This window comes from Rhinopithecus roxellana, chromosome 12, assembly GCF_007565055.1.
Source record: "Rhinopithecus roxellana isolate Shanxi Qingling chromosome 12, ASM756505v1, whole genome shotgun sequence".
In the NCBI taxonomy this organism is placed as follows: Eukaryota; Metazoa; Chordata; class Mammalia; order Primates; family Cercopithecidae; genus Rhinopithecus; species Rhinopithecus roxellana.
Window position 1 is genome coordinate 49218691 of NC_044560.1, and position 21605 is coordinate 49240295.

Consider the following 21605-nt stretch of genomic DNA (forward strand, 5'->3'; position numbering starts at 1 on the left):
ATCCGAACCCTAAATGTTGGGCATACTTTTTGCTGGAACAATTATATGCCTCTAATTTTATTTTACAGAGATAATTTAGGATGTGTGCAAACATTTAGTTACAGAGATGTCAGTTGCAGCATTCTTTAAAACAATGGAGAAAACCTAAATATTCAAGTCTGGAGGACTGGTGAAATAAGCTATAATATATTCTACCAGGTAGAAAATTATGCAGCCTACAAAAATGATAAATAAAGAAGTTTACTACATATTTTTGAGTATAGGAAAAAGGTCCATAAAGATAAAACTTTATGCATTGTATAATACGTTTTGTAATTTAAAACTATAAAATGATTTAAAAATATGTACAAAAAGACTCAGAGAACAGAAACCATAATATTAAATAGTTAATAAGTAAATAATTTAAAATAGGTTATTTTAGGATAACAAGATAAATGTTTTCATATTTTCTTTCATCTTAATTACATTTTCTTATTTTTATCCCCAATGAACATGAAATGTTAGTATTCCAGAAAAAGAAAAAAAAGTGCAAGTAAATTAAATTGAATGCACTAAGAAATGGGATGGTTTCATACTTCTGAACATCTACAGTATTTCAGTTTTTCCTAACCTCTGGAAACTAAGATAATGATAATCAGCTTTATTTTGCAAATAGCAACACTGGTATTTATGGTGATAGAAAGCCAAATAGAGCTAAAAAAAAAAAAAAAATCACAGAAAGTTGACTCTTACTAAACAAAACAGAATGGGAGACATGTTGTACGCAAAAATCATAGGCTCTGAAATGCAGAACAGGTGATAAGTATAACTGGCTCTAAATGAAGTGAATTTCATGAAAAAGAACAGAAGGAGAGGTTTCAGCTAAGCAATGAGGATGTTTGCAAGGACTGACCTCAAGGGTAGACCGACCACTGCGGTCAGCATAGATGGTTTATCTTGTGGGCACACATTGCAGAAAGGGTGAGTAATCACAGCTCTCAACTGGCCACTTATATGTATTGGTCTTGAAGACACAGGAGTCTGTCTGGAACGTGACAGGGAAAGTTGATGGTGGGAGTGCATGGAGTCAGTGATTTACAGGGGTGGCAACGCTCACGCAGCGGGAGGAAGGAAGGTCTGTGATTAATTGGCTGATTCCAAAGGCTTATTTTCTTTACACTGGTACTCCCCTTAAACTGACTGCTGAATGCATTTTGATCTCTTGTCACTGTCTCCTTTTACTGATTTTTGCTTCAGATGCTTCCTCCGCTCCCTTTTTTCAAGGGTGAGGCGTAGTGGTTCAAGACAAATAGCACTGCTGGAATTAAAGCTTGTTTTGTCTAAAAAGACTTGAATAAAAACTGCCCCTGAAGATAAGAAATTACAGAAAGTTAATGACATCTGCAGGGGGCCTGAAGGAAACAGAAAGTGGAGGGTCATTTCATGTTGCTGTCTCTTTGCCATTTGATTGGGTTTTCTCTCACAACGACTTGAAACTGCTTCTTGTTTTACTTATTTGTCCTTGTATTTCTTAGAATGTTGATTTTCCAGGACCTGGGAGCCTAGAGAAGTGTTATGGAACACTCTCAGCTTCTAGTTATAATTATTTGTTTTCCAAGATATTCAGAATTATAGAGGATCATTTTGTACTCTACTGATGATGGGGGAGGGATCAAGCAGAAAGGTCACAGAGGTCAAGACTACAGGGATTCCACATTCCTAAGGGTAAAGGGAGGGGAAGTGGACTGCCTTCTTTGTGTCCCCTCCCACCTATTCAATAGCTAAACTTTTACCGTAAGAGCAGCATATCTGTGGCTTGATTCCATATTATTCATTAAACTGCAGATATAAAGGTGATCATGATTTGCCTTCGAGAATATTTGTCCTCAAGGAGATGGTACTCTTCAGTAAAGACACAGTTTTGAAAACTACTAAAAGGAAAACACCCTTTCTAAAGAGGGACAGCTCTTTAAGATAGTATTAGTCATTGTATTCTTTAGAATGAACGAATGGGTGTATCAGTCTCCTTTGTGAGATCCAAATTTGACGAAGAAATAGTAAGAAGACTTTAGATGTCTAAAGGGAGAGAAAGCAGGAAAGAACAGGGGAAGAGAGACAGAGACAAACTAAGAGAAGGAGAATCTGAATGGATAAAAGAACAGAACAAGGAAGCTAGGAATTGTCAGCATGTTTCAAAATTTGCAATATCAATAGATCTTGTTGTTGGCCAATCTTTCATTAAGGCCCCACCAGAAAATTCCATTCAGTCTCCCTTTCCCTGATAAAATTCTCCCAGAATTGAGATACACAGAGTCTACAATAGCTACAAGCAAAATCTACAGCTGTGGATCCATTGATATCACCCAAGAAAGGTATAGGACTCCACCCCTGGCTGAAAATCATCCATTCAGGGGCCTATGAAATTCGGAAACCTTGTCTCCTGAAGCATATAAAACTTTTCCCTACCTCTGCTGTCTGGGTCCTCTGGATTCTTCCCAGCCTTCCCAGCATCTGAAGTAGGTGACTCTGGCTGAGTCTACCAAAATCGGCCTATCTAGATGAGAAGTGAAATCCTCCATCTAACCACCAGATGTGTGGTCCATGAGAAGATAAAACATCTGACTTGCTGGAATAGTTGAGGTGCTGGCTGGAATTGCTCAACTTTCTTAAGGAAGGAAAGGCAGGCACCCTGCAAACCAAGCCAGGGTCTCTGAAGTTCAAAGAAAAGACTGTATTGAAGTTCAGGTTAAAAATATGAATCACAGAAAGAAAGCAATTCAGTTTTGCCTCACCTTGCCAGAATCTGGAGCTGGTCCCCAGACCTGGGGCACAAAGGTTGTTCCCTCTTCTTTGGAGTGGAGCAAATGATGCTAAGTCTACATACATTTTCATTTTCAAAGCAGTTCCAAACATTTTATCATTCTAATGACATTGATTACATCTGAGAGGTCACTGGAACTTTCAAAGGCTCTTTATCTCAATAGTCCCATATGGGTGGCAATTCTTATTTAAACATTAAAAAAAAAAATACATAAAACAGACAAATAAAACAAGTACCCAGAGAGAACAAATGACATTGTCTGAGGATAGTAAAGCAAGCACACAACTCCAGACTATGGGGATTCTGTCAGGTAAGCGATGACAGATAAAACCTCAGGCCTCTCTCAGCTGGGGGCTCCCTTTACTAGATTGTGTCTCTTGAAAACGATCAGGACAGGCACACACATCCTTGGGTTGAACAGGAGACATGAGCTTGTCTTTACAACACTGTGAGCCTTGCAGCTGCTACTCAAGTCATCAGTTCCAAATCTGATCTACCATATCTTAGATTCTGTTCCAGAAGACTAACAGCAAATCTCACGTAGCCAAGATGTCAGTGTGGAATTAAGCTCAGCTTCCAATTAGGGGAAGATGTGAGTGGAATTCCTTTGGAGCTGGAAATCCCAGTTTTGAATAAGATATCAACGAAGCCATAAGTCATGGTATGAAGCATCTGGTATAGCAGCCTCATCTTGACATGCTATTCTTTGTTTGAGCTACAGACTATCTCCTGATTTGTGACCTATGGCATTTCTTTTCAGAAAATACATCACTGAACACTTAAGAAGTCAGAAAATATTTTTAAAGAAAAAACAATCGAACACATTAGAAAAAGAATGACAATCAGGATAAGATACAGACCCAGAGAGACCTTCATTTCAATTCTGCTTCTACCCTTTCTGTGTAGCCTTGGACAAATAACTTCAAACATCTCTGAAACTTGGTTTCCTATCACAGAAGGATAAAAACATGCATCCTGCAAGCAGGATGACTGTCAAGATTAAATGAGGTGTCTTATCTCAGGCTACTATAACGAAATGCCATAGACTGGGTACTTAAGCAACAGAAATCTATCTTCTAACAGTTTTGGAGGCTCAAAGTCTGAGATCAGGGTGCCAGCAAGGTCAGGGTCTGGTGGGAGCCCTCTTTTAGCTTGTAGAAATGGACTTCTTGCTGTGTCTTCACATGGCAGAGAGAACAAGGAAGCTCTCTGGTGTCTTTGTATAAGGGCCCATCAGACCTTCATAACCCATGAGACTAGGCTCCTGCCTTCATGATTTCATCTAACCCTAATTATCTCCCAAAGACCCACCTCCATATACCATCACATTGAGGGTTAGGGCAAATTTTGCAGGAATACAAATATTCAGTTCACAACACAGGGTAACCTCTGTAGAACCTTAGTAAGCATCCCTCCTGTTTTAACTTTTATAATTTGTCACAGGAAGGGCAAGATATCTAATTGTGAGAACATCTCTGTCAGCTGATACATTAAAATAATAATTGACCATTTATTGATATTTCAACAACAAATATCTCCATGTGCTATTTTTGAGAAAGGAGGAGACCATCCAGAAAAAGTCAAGAATTAAACTATACCATCTTTGTTTAAAGATTCACTCAGGGCCGGGCGCGGTGGCTCAAGCCTGTAATCCCAGCACTTTGGGAGGCCGAGACGGGCGGATCACGAGGTCAGGAGATCGAGACCATCCTGGCTAATACGGTGAAACCCCGTCTCTACTTAAAAATACAAAAAAGTAGCCGGGCGACAAGGCGGGCGCCTGTAGTCCCAGCTACACGGGAGGCTGAGGCAGGAGAATGGCGTAAAAAACCCGGGAGGCGGAGCTTGCAGTGAGCTGAGATCCGGCCACTGCGCTCCAGCCTGGGTGGCAGAGCAAGACTCCGTCTCAAAAAAAAAAAAAAAAAAAAAAAAAAAAAAAAAGATTCACTCAGAACCCACAAGAATTCATGAGTGGATTTAATTCCTTGTGAGGGAGATTTCACAGTCATTAGTTTCAGAGGCTTGGAGAGTGTGTAGTGTAGCACATTTTCCAAAATGCAGTACAAACAACATCACAGTTTTATATCTATCTGTTCCTAACAGTGTACCCTTAAGTTTTGTAAGCTTTCTGGATCTCTATTGCCCAATCTCTGTGGTTCATGAAGCATTGTTATAGGTATTAGGAAGATTATACAAAAAGCACCTAGCACAGTGTCTGGCACATTAAGAGGTTCACAATAAATGAAACTCTAATTACGGAGCTACTAGTTATCTGGCTTGTAGTCCTAACCTTGAGAGCATGAGCAAGTCATTTGGACACTCTGCTGCTTAGCTGAACAAATATCTCTTAAACATTCAGTTGAGAAGTAGGAGCTAGACTTCTTGATTCTGGCATTTACTAGCTGTTTCATTTAGGCTGAGTTATTATGCCTCAGGTTCCTCAACCATAAAATGGGGATAATAGAGTTGTTGCAGGGACTAAATGAGCATGCTTGACACACAGAAAGAACTCACGATGTACGGTTAATTACTATTACAGATAAAGAAGCGGAGGTACAGAGAAGAGTGTTTAGGCCACAAGAGCTGGCAGGTAGTCAAGCCAGGATTTGAGCCCAGGTGGTCTAATGCCAGAGCCTGTATGCTCCTAGCCTCCACACCACATTCGTTCTTTATCTTGTATTATTTTAGCACTCAAAACCTCTCCACAAAGCCCCATGTGTGCAAAGTCTTTCGCAATTTGGTAGGAGGGAAAGTTCTGCCTCTCACCAGAAACTAGTATGTTTCCTCTTTTTGAAAATAAGAATTATGCAATTTATCATGTGTTCTTTTTTGTCTTGGCTGCCAGGAAGCTCAGAGCCAAATTACGTGTTTAATCACAGCCACCAAATTGTTTCCTTCTTCCTATATCTTTGTTCCTTATTTTCCCTTTTAATTCCTTTTTTATTTAATACTAACATTGTCATTTGTGTCTCTTGCTGATAGAGGCCTTAAACGTATTTGGAAAATGGTGGGATTGCCATAAGCTTTTAAAAATCTGAAATACACACGAAAAACTGAGGTTTTGAGGCTTACCTGTTTCATGTGCTCAAAGAAAAGTGGTCAAGGGGAAATTTAAAAGGAATAATTTAAAAGGTATTTTAAAGAAGAAATAAAAAACAAAAACAACTGAAAAACAGAACGACCAACACGAACCGAGGCCAAGTCAAATGAAAACTGCAATAAATATGTCTGAGGCTAGAAGTGTTTGTGCTTTCCCTGGCTGGAACCTATCATTTCTTAATTATATCCTGTGTGTGTTTTGTAAAATGCGAGCTGCTGTCAAGAGGAAGGTTGGCCTCAGACAGGGGAGGAGCCACAGCCCACCCCCTGGTCTTCACATACCTGTACAGAAGCGAAATCCCCTGAGGCACAGGCACCCAGAATAGCAGCACCCACAAGAACAGACTCCACCTCTTGCGACAGGACCACAGGCATGCCTGCGCAGGACAAGGCCACACCTTGGTTAGGGAGCAGAGCCAGGGGAGTATGAGGAGCCAGCAAGCAGCCACAGTGGCAAAAACACCTGACATGAGGGCAGCAGCAGGCCCCCCTCCCGACTCCCGACAGTCCTCCCTTCCTTGTTCCTTGGGATTATTTGGTTCTAAAAGATTTCACTGCCTGTGCCTGCTGGTGCAGTAGCCAAGGGCCCAAGGGAGCCAACACCATATATATCAACTCATGAGACCTCAGTGCCCAGGTTTTTCAGGCTTCTGCAAGCTGCTACCTGCCATTTGATTCAAGTTCAGATCCACAGATGTTTATTAAGTGCTTTGCTGGCCTAGGGAATACTGAGATGAATCGCACCGTGCCCTGCTATTCAGGTTTCAGAGAGAGATGGATGAGAGAGAGGAAGGCTACTCTCTCTCCAACCAGGGGGTTGGTTCTTTAACTGAGATATGCTAAGGGAAGGAGGTAGCAAGACAGGGTATGATTCATCCCTCCAGGGCTTCTCCCCTCTCTCAGGGTACATGCCACAGTCCTTACAGTGGCTGACAAGGGGCCCTCCCTCCCAGATCTGGCCCCACTTCTCCCCCTCTGATATCCTCCTTCTCTCCTTCCAGCCACATAGTCCTGGCCTCCTTGCTGCTTCCTGAGTGTGCTTCGGAAGCACCCATGCTGTTCCCTGTCTGGAACACTTCCTCCTAGATGCCCACATGCTAATTGCCGGCCCCTCCTTCAAGTGTTTCTGCAAACATCACCTTCCTACCGAGCATTCCCCGGCCATCAGATTTAAAATTTAAAATTACAACTTCCCTCAATACTTCTTACCCCCTTAACTGCTTCATCCCACCTTCCAACATTGTATTTTACTTACTTGTTTAATGTCTGTCTCCCCTGCAAGAACTTAAGCTACATGAGGGGAGGGACCCTGTTTTGTCTACTGCTGAATCCCTGGCATTTAGACCAGTATCTAGCACACGGTGAGTGACTGAATGGTGAGGGAACACATTTCTGGGGTAGTGGTCCTCACAGATCACAGTGGAGATGAGGCTTAAACAGGCATCTGAAGGGTGAGCAGGGGTCCACCAGGCAGGGAGGAGCCCTCCGTATGCTAACGCGCAGAGGTTGAGGGTTCATGGTAGGTTTAAGATTAATAGAAATAATTTAGGATTCTTAGGTCTATAATGTATAGATTGGTCTGCTCATCCGGAGATGGCAGCAAACTTTACAGAGGTATCCGGAGATGGCAGCAAACTTTACAGAGGTGTAAAACCTTCTTGTACTCAAGCCGTAAGAGTTATTTTCCCAAAGCTTAAATTTCTTTTCCTAGCTTGTCTGAGATTTTCCCGAGGCACTCTCTCTACATCCCATTACCTCCCCACTCAATTCTTTCCTCCAGCTACCCAGAGAAAGAGGGCAGGGGACCAAATTCCCACTGACACCCCACAGAATTTAGAAATACCAGCCCTTATCTGGGCCAGGGCTTAAGGCACTGCCAACATGGTGTCGGGTGGGAATGCTGGGAGAAGCTCAGACCTGAGTTTGTTTCCTCGTTCCACTAGCTCTGTGTCCAGCAAGTCACTTACACTCTTTTAGCCTTGGTTTCCCTAAATGCAAAATGGGAATGATCATAAGATGTACCACATAGGTGTGTTGTGAGGCTTAATGAGAGGGCACATAGTTGGTGCTTAGCACATTTCTTGGCCTACAGTAAGCCCTGGAGAAATGATGGCTGCTACTGTTAGAATTCAGGTGGATGGCAAGTGAAGCCTCTCTGCATATACTAGACCTGGGCTAAAAACTGGATAAGTGGGGAAGGGACACTAAAGGTTCCCATCAACCATCCAGAGGGGAAGGACAGATGCCAGGCCACACTGAAGGGCTGTGCTGACCCCAGCAGAAGACAGCACTACAAACCTTTGAAGAATCCTAGGAATGGTACAGATGGGTGTGCGACTGTGACCACCCAGCCTTCCCTATGGACCTGGGGAATTTTTGAAGACAGTGCCTCCAAACACCATTTACTTCCCAGCCTTCCTACCCTGCCAAAAGCTGCCCCAGTTGTGAGCAGGGAGGAACTACTCACAGGCTCCTCCCCTTGCCAACCAGAGACCTATGTGAACCTGGTGAATCCCCTATCAGCTCTCAAGTTGCTGCCCAAAGTGCTCTGAACCCAGACTGCCAGAGTTTGAATCCTGGCTTCCCCACTGACTTAGCTGTGTGATTCTTGGCAAGTTACCTAACCTTTCTGTGCCTCAGCTTTCTCATCTGAAAAATGGGGTTAAAATTCCACCTATCTCAGAGTTGCTGTGAGAACTAAAATTGTTATTATAATAAGGCTCTTGAAATGGTGTCTAGCTTAGAGAAAGCACTAAATTAGAATTAGTTGTTATTCTTAAAGTTTACCTTACTTCTGATGTCTCTCCTCACACCTGTTACCCAGGGTGAAATCAACCCCCTGCTTCCATTTGCCTCTAAGACCAATCCCACCTCTTCCCTTCCTCCCTCCACCTACTCTGTGCCTGGGAGACCGGCCAGGGGGGATCACAGCTGTGGGCCCCTGCCCTCTAGGTACATCCTTGACTAAGCTTCTGCTGGGCTGACCTCTTCACACATCCCATCAGGCTCAGATTGCCTGCTCCCTACCCTCACCCTTGCAAGCCCAGGGGTGGAAACGCTGTTAGTATCCCAAGGTACTTCTTGGTTATCTGGGCTTCCAGCACCCTGCCCACAGTTCTGTACACTGACGCTGTATTCAACTTCTCTCCAGTTAACCTAATTGGAGGGTGTATCTGTTCTCTGCCTGGACCTGACTGACACTGACACATCTTATCCTCTGGGTACCCACTCTACTCACTCTGGATATTGGTCATAAGACCAAGGGCACTTTTTCTGTGTTTTATAAAGAACCTCTTGGCTGGACATGACTGTTCTTCTTAGCATCCCTCTGCCAACCTCAGGGCTTGGCGCACTGGTGTGCTCAGAGAATGCTTTTGAGTGAATAAATGAAAGAACAAATAATTAAAATAATGAGTAAGACCAGGAGAGGGAAACCCTTACTGAAACTACCAGTACTAAAAAATAAAACTTAGAAGAAGGAACATTTAGTCCCAAGTCAGTGGGGGAAACTTACAATTACTTAGTATATACCAAGTCTTTCTTGAAACCACAGTTAACCAAATGACCGGAGTACAAGGAGGTTCTTCCTCCTCATGTAGACAACATTTCCCAAGCTGGCAAAGCCCTGCTCTCCCTGCTTGTACAGAGCAGGCTGTTCTCAACATGGCAAAGATTCACTTTCAAAATCATAAACGCTTTTTTTTTTTCCTCAAATGTCCCTCTTTCTTTTTGGCACGGGGCTTCCTAGATGGAACAAGAGAACTAACATTTACTGATCACCTACTGGGTCTAGGCACAGAGTTTGATGCTCACAAACTTGCGGGCATTTGTTCCTCAGCAGTGATCTACATGAGGGAGATGAAAATTTTGTTTGTTTCAGAAGAGGGAACTGAGACTCAGAGAGGTAAAGTAACTTGCCCAAAGTGACAGAGCTGATCTCCTGCTTTTTCCACTGTTCCACACTATCTCCAAAAAAATCTCCCAAATTCCAATGTGTTTTTCACATGCATTTCTGAGAATCATGTTCCAGGTCAACAGTCCTCCCTAACTCTGTCTCTGTAGGAAAACTAGAGCAATACAATGTTTAAAGGCACCAATGACACTACCTCTATACTGGCTGCTTGTGTACGTGCCTTTTACAGGGACAAATGCAAATGTGTTCTTTTCTCTGAGTGCTGGGTGAAGGAGAGGAAGAGGGCAGCTTTGGCTGGAATGTGAACTATTTTATCTGATGCATTAATGAGTTTAGCAGAACCCAAAGCATTCAAAGGCAGATGCACTTTGCCATCACTTGTCAGTCACAGGCTCCCAAAGGCAGAGGAATTCCAGGCTAAAGAAAAGGTCCCTTTGTCTGGAACTGTAACTGGTCCATAGTTAGAGACAAAAGGTCCAGTTTCAATCGGAATCCAAATAATGATTAACAGCCTTTTCATTCAACAGCCTAGAGGAGAACAGTTTCCAAAGCAGAACTTTCTGTGAAGCTGCTGCACTCCCCACCCCCCCGTGCTTCTGAGTCAGCCCAGCGATGTAGGGCCTGGAAGATGACCCATTTTCACAAAGTCCGGGGCTGCAGTGCCGAGTCAGTACCGGGGTCACTCACAGCTAGCTGTTCTGCTCTGGGAGGCCCTGTTTCCCATTTTCTAGAATACTGTGTTGTCCAAAGCTGATTTTCATCTTTCCTCCTGCATCGCATCCAAACAGGAAGCTTTTTGGCTATCAGAAGGCTGGAAATTGGGGCCGGGCGTGGTAGCTCATGCCTGTAATCCCAGCACTTTGGGAGGCCAAGGTGGGTGGATCACTTGAGGTCAGGAGTTCAAGACCAGCCTGGCCAACATGGTGAAACCCTGCCTCTACCAAAAAATACTAAAAAAAAAAAAAAAAAAAAAAAAAAGAAGGCTAGAAATTGGAATGCCACAGATGAAATTTTAAGCTTGAAAGTTACCTGAACCAGCCAACTGATTTTCAGATAAAATGTTATGGTTTTTCTCCTGAGGGCAATTATAAGGCAATCTGGGCTCTTTTTATGTCTTTCCTCCTTCTGCTTTGAAGGGCCCACTTCTGTAGGGTTTTGGACACCTCAGGAAAGAGGGGTCATCATCAAACGGTTAAAAACTTGGCAGAAAAGTCGAGAAACCTGGGTCAGCAGTACAATATAAAGGGACGGTGGGCCCAGACACACCATGGTTACAATATTGGTCCTGCCCCGTACTGCCTGTTTGACTTTAGATAGCCGATTAAATTCACCTACCCACCCATCAGCTTGCTTGTCTGTAAGATGGGGGCACCAATTTCTACCCTTTGGTGGCATGGGAGGATTAAGTGTCTACAGCGTGATTCACACTGACACATAGTAGGGGCTTGGTTAATGGTAATACTTTCTATACTTCACATCCCAATAGTTCTGCCCTTAGACTGTATGCTTTTCTTACTGTCCTCAGACTTGTGCCTCAGTCTGCTTATCTCTAGGCTGGGAATAAATGACTTACTTAGTTTCATCTCATGATGTGCAGAGATCAGTTACATCCATCGTGTTAGACAAGGCTCTCACCTGCAGGAATCTGTGTGGCTTGGAGGGGGAAAAAGGATATAATGGGGCAGGGACTTTGACCTGCCCAGAAGTCAGAGGTAAGAAAGTAGGGGATGACAGATAGCAAAGGATCATGATAAATGTAGGTAGGATCAAGTGGGCTCTTATCAGGCTGGAGTTGGGACTATGGGACGGGTACAATCCTCCCCTACTTTCCCTCACCTTGCCCTGCCCTGGTGGTACCTGTCCACCCAGGGATGGGTCCTGGGAGAGAACACCAGTCCCCAGGAGACACTACAGGGGCAAGGAGTAAAAGGGGCCTGGACCTCTGTCTCTCTGGACCTGATGCCTCCTGGTCCTCCTGGAGGACCTCCTGGAGAAAGCCTCCTGCCAATGGGGCCCCTTCCTTGGGTTCTAGGGGCTCTGATAAGGATCCTTCTCCTCCACTGTCTGCTGATATCACAAAGAGCTCAGCCCATTATTTGTGATTCCCTGCACCTCTATCATGATCCCTGATTCTGATCAGCTGAGAAGGAATCACAGGATCGCAGGGTCTTAGGGCTCAAATTCAGTCTGCAACCAGACCCACAGATCCTATAGCATCCAGCCTCTGCATTCTTTCTTCAAGACAGCTTTCTTATCACTTCTTCCAGACCACATGCCCTGAGCTGCCATTAGGTCCCAAACCAGACAAGGTGCCTCACTATGTTTCCATGATACCCTGTACTTTTCTCACTCCGAGCTTTTGCCATACTACCTCTAATATGCCTGTTTGCTGTTTCCCTTCCTCAATAGACCCTGAGTTCCTGGGTGGTGGGGAGCAAGAATCATGCCTTATTCATCTTCATATCTTCAATATCCTCCACAATATGTGGATCAGAAGAGGTACTCAAAACTGTTGTGTAAATGCTTGGATTAAGATCTAGTCCTGGCCAACTTCTTTTCTGTTATTTCTCACCATTATTCAATGGTTGGATATACATAGAAGTCACTTTCTCCATCCTGAATATAAAGACTTCAGGATTATTTTAATAATCTAGCATACCACATATATCCTCCTAATCTCACCTCACCCAGAACTGGGCCATGCCCATTTGCTGCCAAGCCAAAAATGACCTTCTCTCCTCCTTCCCAGACTTACCAGTAATGTCCGCATGCATTTGCACAAAAAGGGGATTCTTGCTGAGGCCTCCACACAGGAAAAGAGTACTGATCGAGTGCCCTGCTGCCTCCATGGCTTCTATAATGAAGCGAGTCCCCAACTTGAAAGGAGAAGCAGAAGATAGCATCAGTATAGTCGCAAAAGTAAACACTAGGGAACATTTCTTAAATGTTTACTGAGTGCTAGACACTGTACTAAGAGCTTTACATACACTATCTCGGAAAGCTGAGACTCACAGAGACTATGTTGTCTATGATCACACCATTAATTAAATCGCAGAGTGGGAATTTCAACTTCGGCCTGACTGATTCCAAAACCCTCTTAATTACACCATTTGCTTCTATCAGTAGTTACACAATACTGACAAAAACAGTCGACAAGGTCAACACAGTTAGTGGTAACATAGTTCATTCAAACAGATATTTAATGAGTGTCTACTATAGCCCAGGCCCTGTATTAGGAGTGATTGCAATACTACTATGAAACAGAGTCAATGGTATCTTGGTCAGTCTTCCTTTGCTAAATGGGAACTAAAGGCTTTTTCCTTAGAAAAAGCACCAAAAAATCCAGCAGCAGAATCATGGAAAGAAGCCTCTAATTGCATAAAGAAGATGATTTCCAAGGCTTCAGGGTGGCTGCAGGCTAAAATTACCTTTGCTATTACCTGAAACCAGGTAGTGGTTCTCTAAAAGCAGGCTTCTGAGCCAAATCCATTCCCAGGTTGTTTCGGGGCTTCACCATATTTTCAATTCAGCCTTGTGTCTCAGTCCTTGTGTGTTAATATCTTCCTAAAACACATTATCCTCATCCCTGTCTTCCTAAGTTCATTAAACGCAGTAAAAACTGTTATTGTTTGAGAAAAGAACATTGCCTTAGAGTAATGGAAGTGAATATTAATGTAGAATTCTTCAGTTTTAGATAAGATAGTTGAACATCTGAAAAATCTTAATTTACTTGAAAGTTCAAAAACTAGAGTTCAAAAATCAAAATTCATTTGGGATAAGGACTAAAAACAAGATGATGAACTGTGAAGTGGCCTTAAGCGGGCAGCCACATGATGATGCTTGAGAAAGGAGCTCCAGAAAGAATAGAGGAAGAGGATTTTTTGGTGGGTAGCGAGTCTTTGAAATGTTTAGAGATTGAGCAATTTGGGGAGATGTCAAAGTCTTAGGTGTAGACGTGGGAGTGAATTGCTAAAGGGGAGGGAAGAGAAGTCAGAAGAGATAAGAAAGTCAAGGATCTGGGAGGCCAATGTGTCTCTACAGATGGCGTAGCCACCAAGAAGAAGGCATGAGCCAATATCTTGTTTTTTAGTGAAGGTGTGACAGTATTGTTCAGGTTGAAACCTAGGAATGTAGTGAGTTTAGCCAAGGTAAGGAATAGGGTTTTGGAAGTCAGCAGGATGCTGCCCTGACCTCACATCCTGTGGCGGTGGGGAGTAAAGGGTAAATGAAGCCTGCTTTGACAAGGCTGTCTAGGGAGCTGTCACCCCAGGGGATGGGGGAACCTGGGAACAGGAGTGGTCAGAGGGTGATCTGGGAACCATAGGACATGAAATGCTAATTGCTTTGGCATAAATCATGAGGGACAGGGGCAGTTCAGGAGCAAAAGACACAGCAGTTCTAGCCCAGAGGTCTTCAGGGTTTGTTGAAGCTATTCATGAATCTGGTAAAAATATGGATTAGGTAAAACCTGGGCCTCCAAAAACAATCCACAGATGTAGTGTGTTTAGAAAAATTCAAACATGTTGTGCCATATAAGGCCAGATCCTACACACTAACTAGGGCTGATCATTCCCAGATGTTCTTTGTTAAGCTTTTTGGGGGGTCATGAATCCCCTTGAGAATATGCCAAAACCTATTGACCTCCCCAGAAAAAAAAGTCACATACAAAATAGTACTATAAATAATTTCAGGAGGTCTACAGATGCCTGAAGTCCACCATGGATCATTTGATGCCTGTGGATTCCGGGCAACCCCAGTCTGCTCTAACGGCATGAATCTGTAGTAGCTAAGAGCATGAGTTTTGAATTCAAAAAACCCAGGCTGGCATTTAGGCATTTCACATATTTCTTATACCTTAACCTTTCTATAACTCAATTTCCAATTTTTTTTTTTTGCCATGGGAATAACAGTATCATATTCACTTAGTTAAAAATTCTATAGATTGTCAGAAATGTCAACATGCAAAAAAATTAAAAATGTGGTCTTAGGCTTGATGAAATCTAATAATACCTACCATATAAGGCTGCTGCTGTAGGCAGCAAAGGCAAAACTTGTAGAAGAGTGTCCAGCTCACGAAAGGTGCATACAAGGAGAGTTCTTCTGGTTATCAGCTACATGCTAGGCACTCTGCTATGCACTTTAATAGCATCTCTAATCTTAAGGCAAATATGAAACCTGCATATTGTTATCCCCATTTAGGAGATATATAATTTGACTAAGCAGTACAGTCTGTATGGGATGGGAGAATAGCTCTCTCCTAATTTGTATGGAAATGTCAGGCAAAACTGGTATCTTTGATATTTCTAAAATCAGGGACTTAGGGGCACGCGATTAGCAGGCCTGAGACAAGAATAAAACAAAGCACATTTCCTGGGAAAAGGAAAGAAATGATCCAAATAAGAGGCACTCCCTCGAGAGGGGCTGTGACAGATAGCCTGTCTCTCCCCCATGTGGTATTGTCGGCTGGAATTTCCCACTCAGTCTGGCAGTTCCTTAAAGGACCTCCCCTTTCGGTGTCCCAGACTCCAATCTGTGTAATACTCCACCCTACTGAAATGTCCCATCAAAGGGCTTTGTGTGAAAATGATTTTGTGCTCACCTTTCTGGAAAAAATGTTTTCACAGAGAAATTTAAATTAAAATTAGGCTATTCCACTGGGAATGTACAGAACCGAATGCAAATCAAGAGACTTCAAATGCAAATAGTACCTTTTAAGGGTCTGTTCTGCAAAGAAAACTACAGATGAACAGGCTATGGATAAACCGGGTGGTTGACAGGTCTTTCAATTAAGCATGATCAAGAGAGAATTTTACTTCATGGAGGGTTTTGCACAGTCCCAAGTTAACTTGATTACAATCCTCTTTAATTTCATTTCATCCCAACAAAACAGCCCCCAAAGATATGACTACATATAGAGAGAAATTTGCTTAACTTTCAGATGACCGACAACAAATACGTGCTCTGGCAATATTCAGGGCTAACGAAACAAAATATTTTTTCCCAAGTTGAACATTATGGGAAAATATCTGTTATCAGAATACCCCATTAAAATGCACATTTATTTTTATTTTTTGACTAAAAGATCAGCACACCCAGATACATTTGCAAAACAGACTGAACCCCTCACAATTCACTGGACTCCACAAAAAAGCCTTATCGAAAAAAAATCTCTGTCTTAAAATGCCTTCCTTTCATGGTATTATAAAGGTCATTAAGACAATGGACAGAATAAATATGATAGCTTTTAATACATGTACGGCCCATTAAATACAAGATTGATTTTCCAAGTGTGTGGTACTTGAGAAAATGTAGCTGGCTTTTTTTCTTCCCCTCTCCTGCCTGCATTAAGTTTAACCTCATTTATACATTTCTGGACTTCTGCTGCAGTACTCTTACCAGGAAAGGGACCTCTGTGAGACAATCCTGGCCAAATTAATGGTATTTTCTAATATATGTTAAGTAAAAACGATTCTTAGGAATATCTGAAAGCTTATTTCACCCATGTAGCTTTTACAAACAGATCAAACGAAAATGCAGCATGGTAAAGTGGAAAGAGCAGGAGCCTGGGAGTGAGATGGAGAAAGGTTCAGATTCCAACTACCACACACTAGCTGTTTGACCTTGGCAAATGGTCCTCCCTTTGTCTGTAAAATGAGAACAAACCCATCTACTTACAGGGTTACAGTGTTAAGCTACCAGTAGGCAAGGCACTCTGGTGCCTGGCACACAGTCGTGTCTGACAAAAGGTAACTATCATTACCACTATGTGATGGTGCCCCTTGGTCCATCCTGTTTGGCCTCATCCTTCATGTCCTCCCCTTAGCATGTGCTCAAAAGGGGGAGTATCACACCATTCTGATTTTCCAAGATTATTCATTTCAATATAAACTATTCATTCCACTATGGGACTCTTTTATACAATGACATTAACAAATCAGAAAACAAAAGTTCCTCAGTACAGTCATGTGTCCTTTAACCATGGGAATACATTGCGAGAAATGCATGGTTAGGCGATTTTGCCATGCAAACATCATAGACTGTACTTCCATAAATCTGGATGGTATAGCCTACTACATACCTAGGCTATGTATAGTATGTCCTATTGCTCCTAGGCTACAAACCCATACAGCACGTTACTGTACTGAACACTGTAGGCAACTGTACCACAATAGTAAATATTTGTGTATCTGAACATATCTAAACATAGAAAAGGTGCAGTAAAAATACAGTATTATAATCTTATAGGACCACTGTCATATATGAAGTCCCTCGTTAGCCAAAACGTTATGTAGCAGATGACTGTACTTCACATGTCTAGTTTTGTTTTAGAATGCTGGGGGTTCAAATCCCACCTCTGCCACAAACTATATGGCCCTGCACAAGTTAATTAATCACACATACGCTTAGGTTTCCAGTCTGTGGAACGGGGATTATAATATCTACGTAATAAGGTTAAATCAGATAATGTGTGCAATGTATCTAGCACAGTGCTTGGCAAATATAAAATACCTCTTAACTTGGCCAGGCATGGTGGCTCATGCCTGTAATCCTAGCACTTTGGGAGGCCGAGACGGGCAGATCACGAGGTCAAGAGATCAAGATCATCCTGGCCAATATGGTGAAACCCCGTCTCTACTAAAACTACAAAAAATTAGCTGGATGTGGTGGCGCACACCTGTAGTCCCAGCTACTCTGGAGGCTGAGGCAGGAGAATCGCTTGAACTCAGGAGGCAGAGGTTGCAGTGAGCCGAGATCGTGCCACTACACTCCAGCCTGGCAACAGAGCAAGACTCTGCCTCAAAAAAACACAAAACAAACAAGTAGACAAAACCCCAAAAACCCTCTTAATTCATTTATTATCATCATAATCATCATCATTATTATAAAACCAGAAAGCTAAATAATTATCTTTACTACTGACGCACACTTTTTTCTCTATTTTCATCTTACTATTCATTTCCTGCATTTTTATAGATGTCAGAATTGTGTGCTTTTGACCAAGTTTCCATGCATAAAAAGACATCTGACTGATTTCACTGAATTGGCCAAGCTATTAGACCAATAAGAAAATTGCTTCAGGAAGATACAGTAAAACTAAGGTATAATCTAAAAGGGCTGTTTAATCAGGTTGACTGACTCCATACTTCTATGCAGTTGCATTAAAGAAGGTATATCCCTTCGGTATTAGTATTATTACTATTTGGGAAGTTCCATTCTTTGTCGTACATGCATGGTGCCTGGACAAATCTGAGCATTAAAAAAGCACTTCTGTTGGTGGTGTGAATAAGTATACATATCATTTAAAGGAATAAAGTTATGAAAACAGTTGTGTGAAGAAACAGAATAACTGAATATCATATATGTACATACAGCATTAAACATATTTGCTTAAACAGGTGTTACTGAAAAATAAATTTTGAATCAAAATTAGATAAACTGATTTTTTCTTTCTGTTAATTCCTATTCTCTTTTCAGAAGTGGCTAAGCCTCACTGGATTAACTTAATTTCGGGTACATACCTGCTGTGAGACCCTGAAGGCCATGATCTACTCTCCTAAAATGCACTTTGTAACATATGCGCACACACAACCTTCTGGATGTGATTTCAGGATTAGAACCCTCTTGTAGCCCGTCCATAGCCACCTCTAGATAAGAAGATTCCTTAGACAATGGTTAAGCTTTTAGGATTTCATTTCCAATTTTGATTTATCTTTAGTTTAGAAACTCCTAACATTTTAGCTGTAAATTCCCCTCTTCCTCCCTAATCATCCTAACCTCACGTTAAGCAGCTAATTATCAAAAAACAAACACTTTCATGTTCTAAGGAAGCTTCCTATTTAAAGGACCCCTATCATGAATCCTTTTGCAAAGTGAACAATATAATGTATTTTATAAATCAGACATTCTTAACAACCTTTCTAATGCAAGCATACATAGCATCTGCTTGCTTGCTTCTATTTAATTAAATGTAGAAAACAAATTAGATAAATGACAACTATAATCTTCACAGATTTTAACTCCTTTCAGCTTTTAGTTACATGAGGTTATTAGTTAAAGCAGGTGAGGACTTTCATCAACATTTCCTTCCAGACATACAAGAATCTCTTTTTTGCAAACAATCTTTTAATTAAGATTCTCTGTCACAAAAGCATGTGCTGTATCTTGGGGAGCCGGTGGCCTAGGGTATACTGATGGCTCCAAGTCTCTTTAAAAATGGCATTACAGTATCTTACAGCAATGGCTTGAACTGTGGCCAGGTAGAGAATGGCAAGATCATCGAGGTCCTGAGACAGTTTCAATCCGGTGACCTACAGGGATGAAGGGAAGAAAAGAAGAAGATGGTCAAAAGAAGCTGCCGTGGATAAAGATAGTTCCCATGAAATACATTCAGATGTGTTTTCTTGCCGAAACAAGTTCATATGCAAATCCCCTTTTTGTGAGCGGAACGTGAAATGCCTACTAAGTTGTTTAATCTCCAGACCTGGGAAAAACTATCCCTTTCTCCCCAAAAGAAAATACTTCTGACCTTAGATTAAACAAAAACAAAACAAATACCACAGGAAGATTATGTTTGATATTTCTTAGACTATAATTAAATACCTTTTATTTTAAAACATTCTCTTTTCTTACAGATACCTATTTTCTGTGGCTTACAAGAAATCAACACATAACAGTGGCATTCTAGAACAAGATGATCTTGTTTTGCGTTCTGCTACTGTCAGAATTCAGTGTAACAGAATTCAGTGTCCAATCCAGGGTAAAATAATACATCTCCTACAAATATTATACCTACTAGAGGATAACTTAGAATCTGTGGGTTGCAAGGGAATCCCATTAAAGTCAATCAGAATCAGATGTTTATATGGAGTATGTCAATCTCTGAGAGAGTCCAGAACTGAACAGGATGCTGGATTTGTATGCCATCAGGACTTACTCACAGTCCTGCTTTCATGTCTCCTACTCATCAAGATGTTCTCTTAGGACATTTCTAGAGGCTGCTAGGTTCTTCAAGCTGAGCCCAGTGTTTGTGGGCATCAGCACTACAGTTCACTTTAGATTATCACATTATAAAATTAATTCACCAACATTCATTTACTCAGTTCCTATGGTGTGTGTTGTCCTGAGCTCAACCAGGTATGGACATGCAGTTTGCATCAAAATAGGGGAGCTGAGTGGTCTACGTAGGTCTCTTCCTCTATCTTCTCTGGCCTCATTTAATTACTCTCTCCAGATTTCACCCTCAAGCCCACTGCAATTGGCCTATGGCACGGCACAGGTACCATTCAGTTGCCCAAACCAGGAAACTCGGGAGCCCTCACTTTGTCTCCCAGGCTGTGATCTCAGCTCACTACAACCTCCGCCTCCTGGGTTCAAGCGATTCTCCTGCCTCAACCTCCCCAGTAGCTGGAATTACAGACGTATACCACCACATCCAGCTTTTTTGTATTTTTAGTAGAGACGGGGTTTCATCATGTTGGCCACACTGGTCTCGAACTCCTGATCTCATATGATACACCTGCCTCAGCCTCCCAAAGTGCTGGGATTACAGTTGTGAGCCACTGCGCCTGGCCGAAAGCCATCTTTCTTGACCTCCCCCTTCCCATATTTAAGCAGTCTCCAAGTCTTATACGTTTGATCTCCCAAATCTCTTTTGAATGCATCTCCTTTTCTTGATCCTTACTGTCATTCACTTCCTTAATTCAAGCCACCATTATGTCCTTCCTAATTGCTGACAGAGGCCGTGAGGAAATCTCACTGTTTCTAATTGTGCTCCTTTCCACACTGGAGCTAGACCGACTGTTCTTAAATGCAAATCTGATCGTGTTACTCCCTGTAAAACATTCTCCCCATTGCCCTCATTTCACAGTAGAAATGCCTTCACTGTCTCATGTGCTTCTTTCTGGGCTCGTCCTTGCTTCTTCTCCAGTGTTTACTCTTGTCCTTCCTCGCTCTATATCCTATGCTCCAGCTACGCTGAATTATTTATCTAAGTCTGTTGATGCGGGGATTCCTACATTCAGTAGAGCTACCTGCTGACAGTTTTTCTTGGCAAATAATTGGGCAATCAGATTAGAATGATGGCTTTAACACACAAGAAGATAGAAAATTAAAATGAGAGACACAAGAAGAACTCTGGGGCTGTGTCATCCTAAGCCATTAACTGTGAAAGAATATCCTTCACAAAGTTTCCCAGAGACCTAAGCATATGGTAAGAATTCTGGAACTCAGAGAGAACATGAACCATGCTGACATTATAGAACTTCATTTCACAGTGAGGAAATAATGTGCCTAAGGGAACACAGAGAATGGACACCAGAATGTAGGTGTTCTGATGGTGTTTGTCTTACTTACCAAAACTCTAATGCCCAGTGCTGTGCCTGGAACATAGTAAGCACTAAGTTAATATTTGCTGAGTGACAATTCACTCAGCACTGTGAACTGTGAACCAGTGACAATTCAATGCTTCTTTTCTCCTTTTAGACACCATTTTCTCTTCTTAAGTCCTATCCTTCTTTGTTAAATTATACAATTATAGGTGGACAAAGTTTACTGCCTCGGCTCCTCCTACAATCAGAGAGGAAGAGACCATGCCCCAAGAGAAAAGAACACTGGAAGAACACTTTTAGTCACTTGCTCCATGCTCTCAGCTGCCCTCCCCCATCCCTAAACTTACCCTTTCTCATCTAGAAAAGTGGCTTTTATCAGAATAGGGTAAAAGGAAAGGTTCCTGTAGCTCATATAGAGCCGTTGTGTGAGCTTGAAAAAGGCACCCCATCTGGAATTATGAATTAT

General features: G+C 42.1%; 1 protein-coding gene across 12 annotated transcripts in view; it reads right to left on the reverse strand.

Moving 5' to 3' along the window:
- FGGY (FGGY carbohydrate kinase domain containing) overlaps window positions 1-21605 on the reverse strand; it is a 447226-nt gene that overhangs the window by 84178 nt on the left and 341443 nt on the right. For 11 of the 12 annotated variants that reach the window (XR_748250.2, XM_010365749.2, XM_010365748.2 and 8 more), the window contains 3 exons: window positions 19046-19120; window positions 12568-12688; window positions 6182-6276 (listed from right to left, as the gene is read on the reverse strand). Coding sequence is in view for 11 of the 12 variants with exons in the window: in XM_010365749.2 (XP_010364051.2) it covers window positions 6182-6276; window positions 12568-12688; window positions 19046-19120 (291 nt within the window). In the remaining variant the exon portion in view is untranslated. The remainder of the gene's footprint in view (window positions 1-6181; window positions 6277-12567; window positions 12689-19045; window positions 19121-21605) is intronic. The other variant, XM_010365751.2, reaches the window with a different exon arrangement.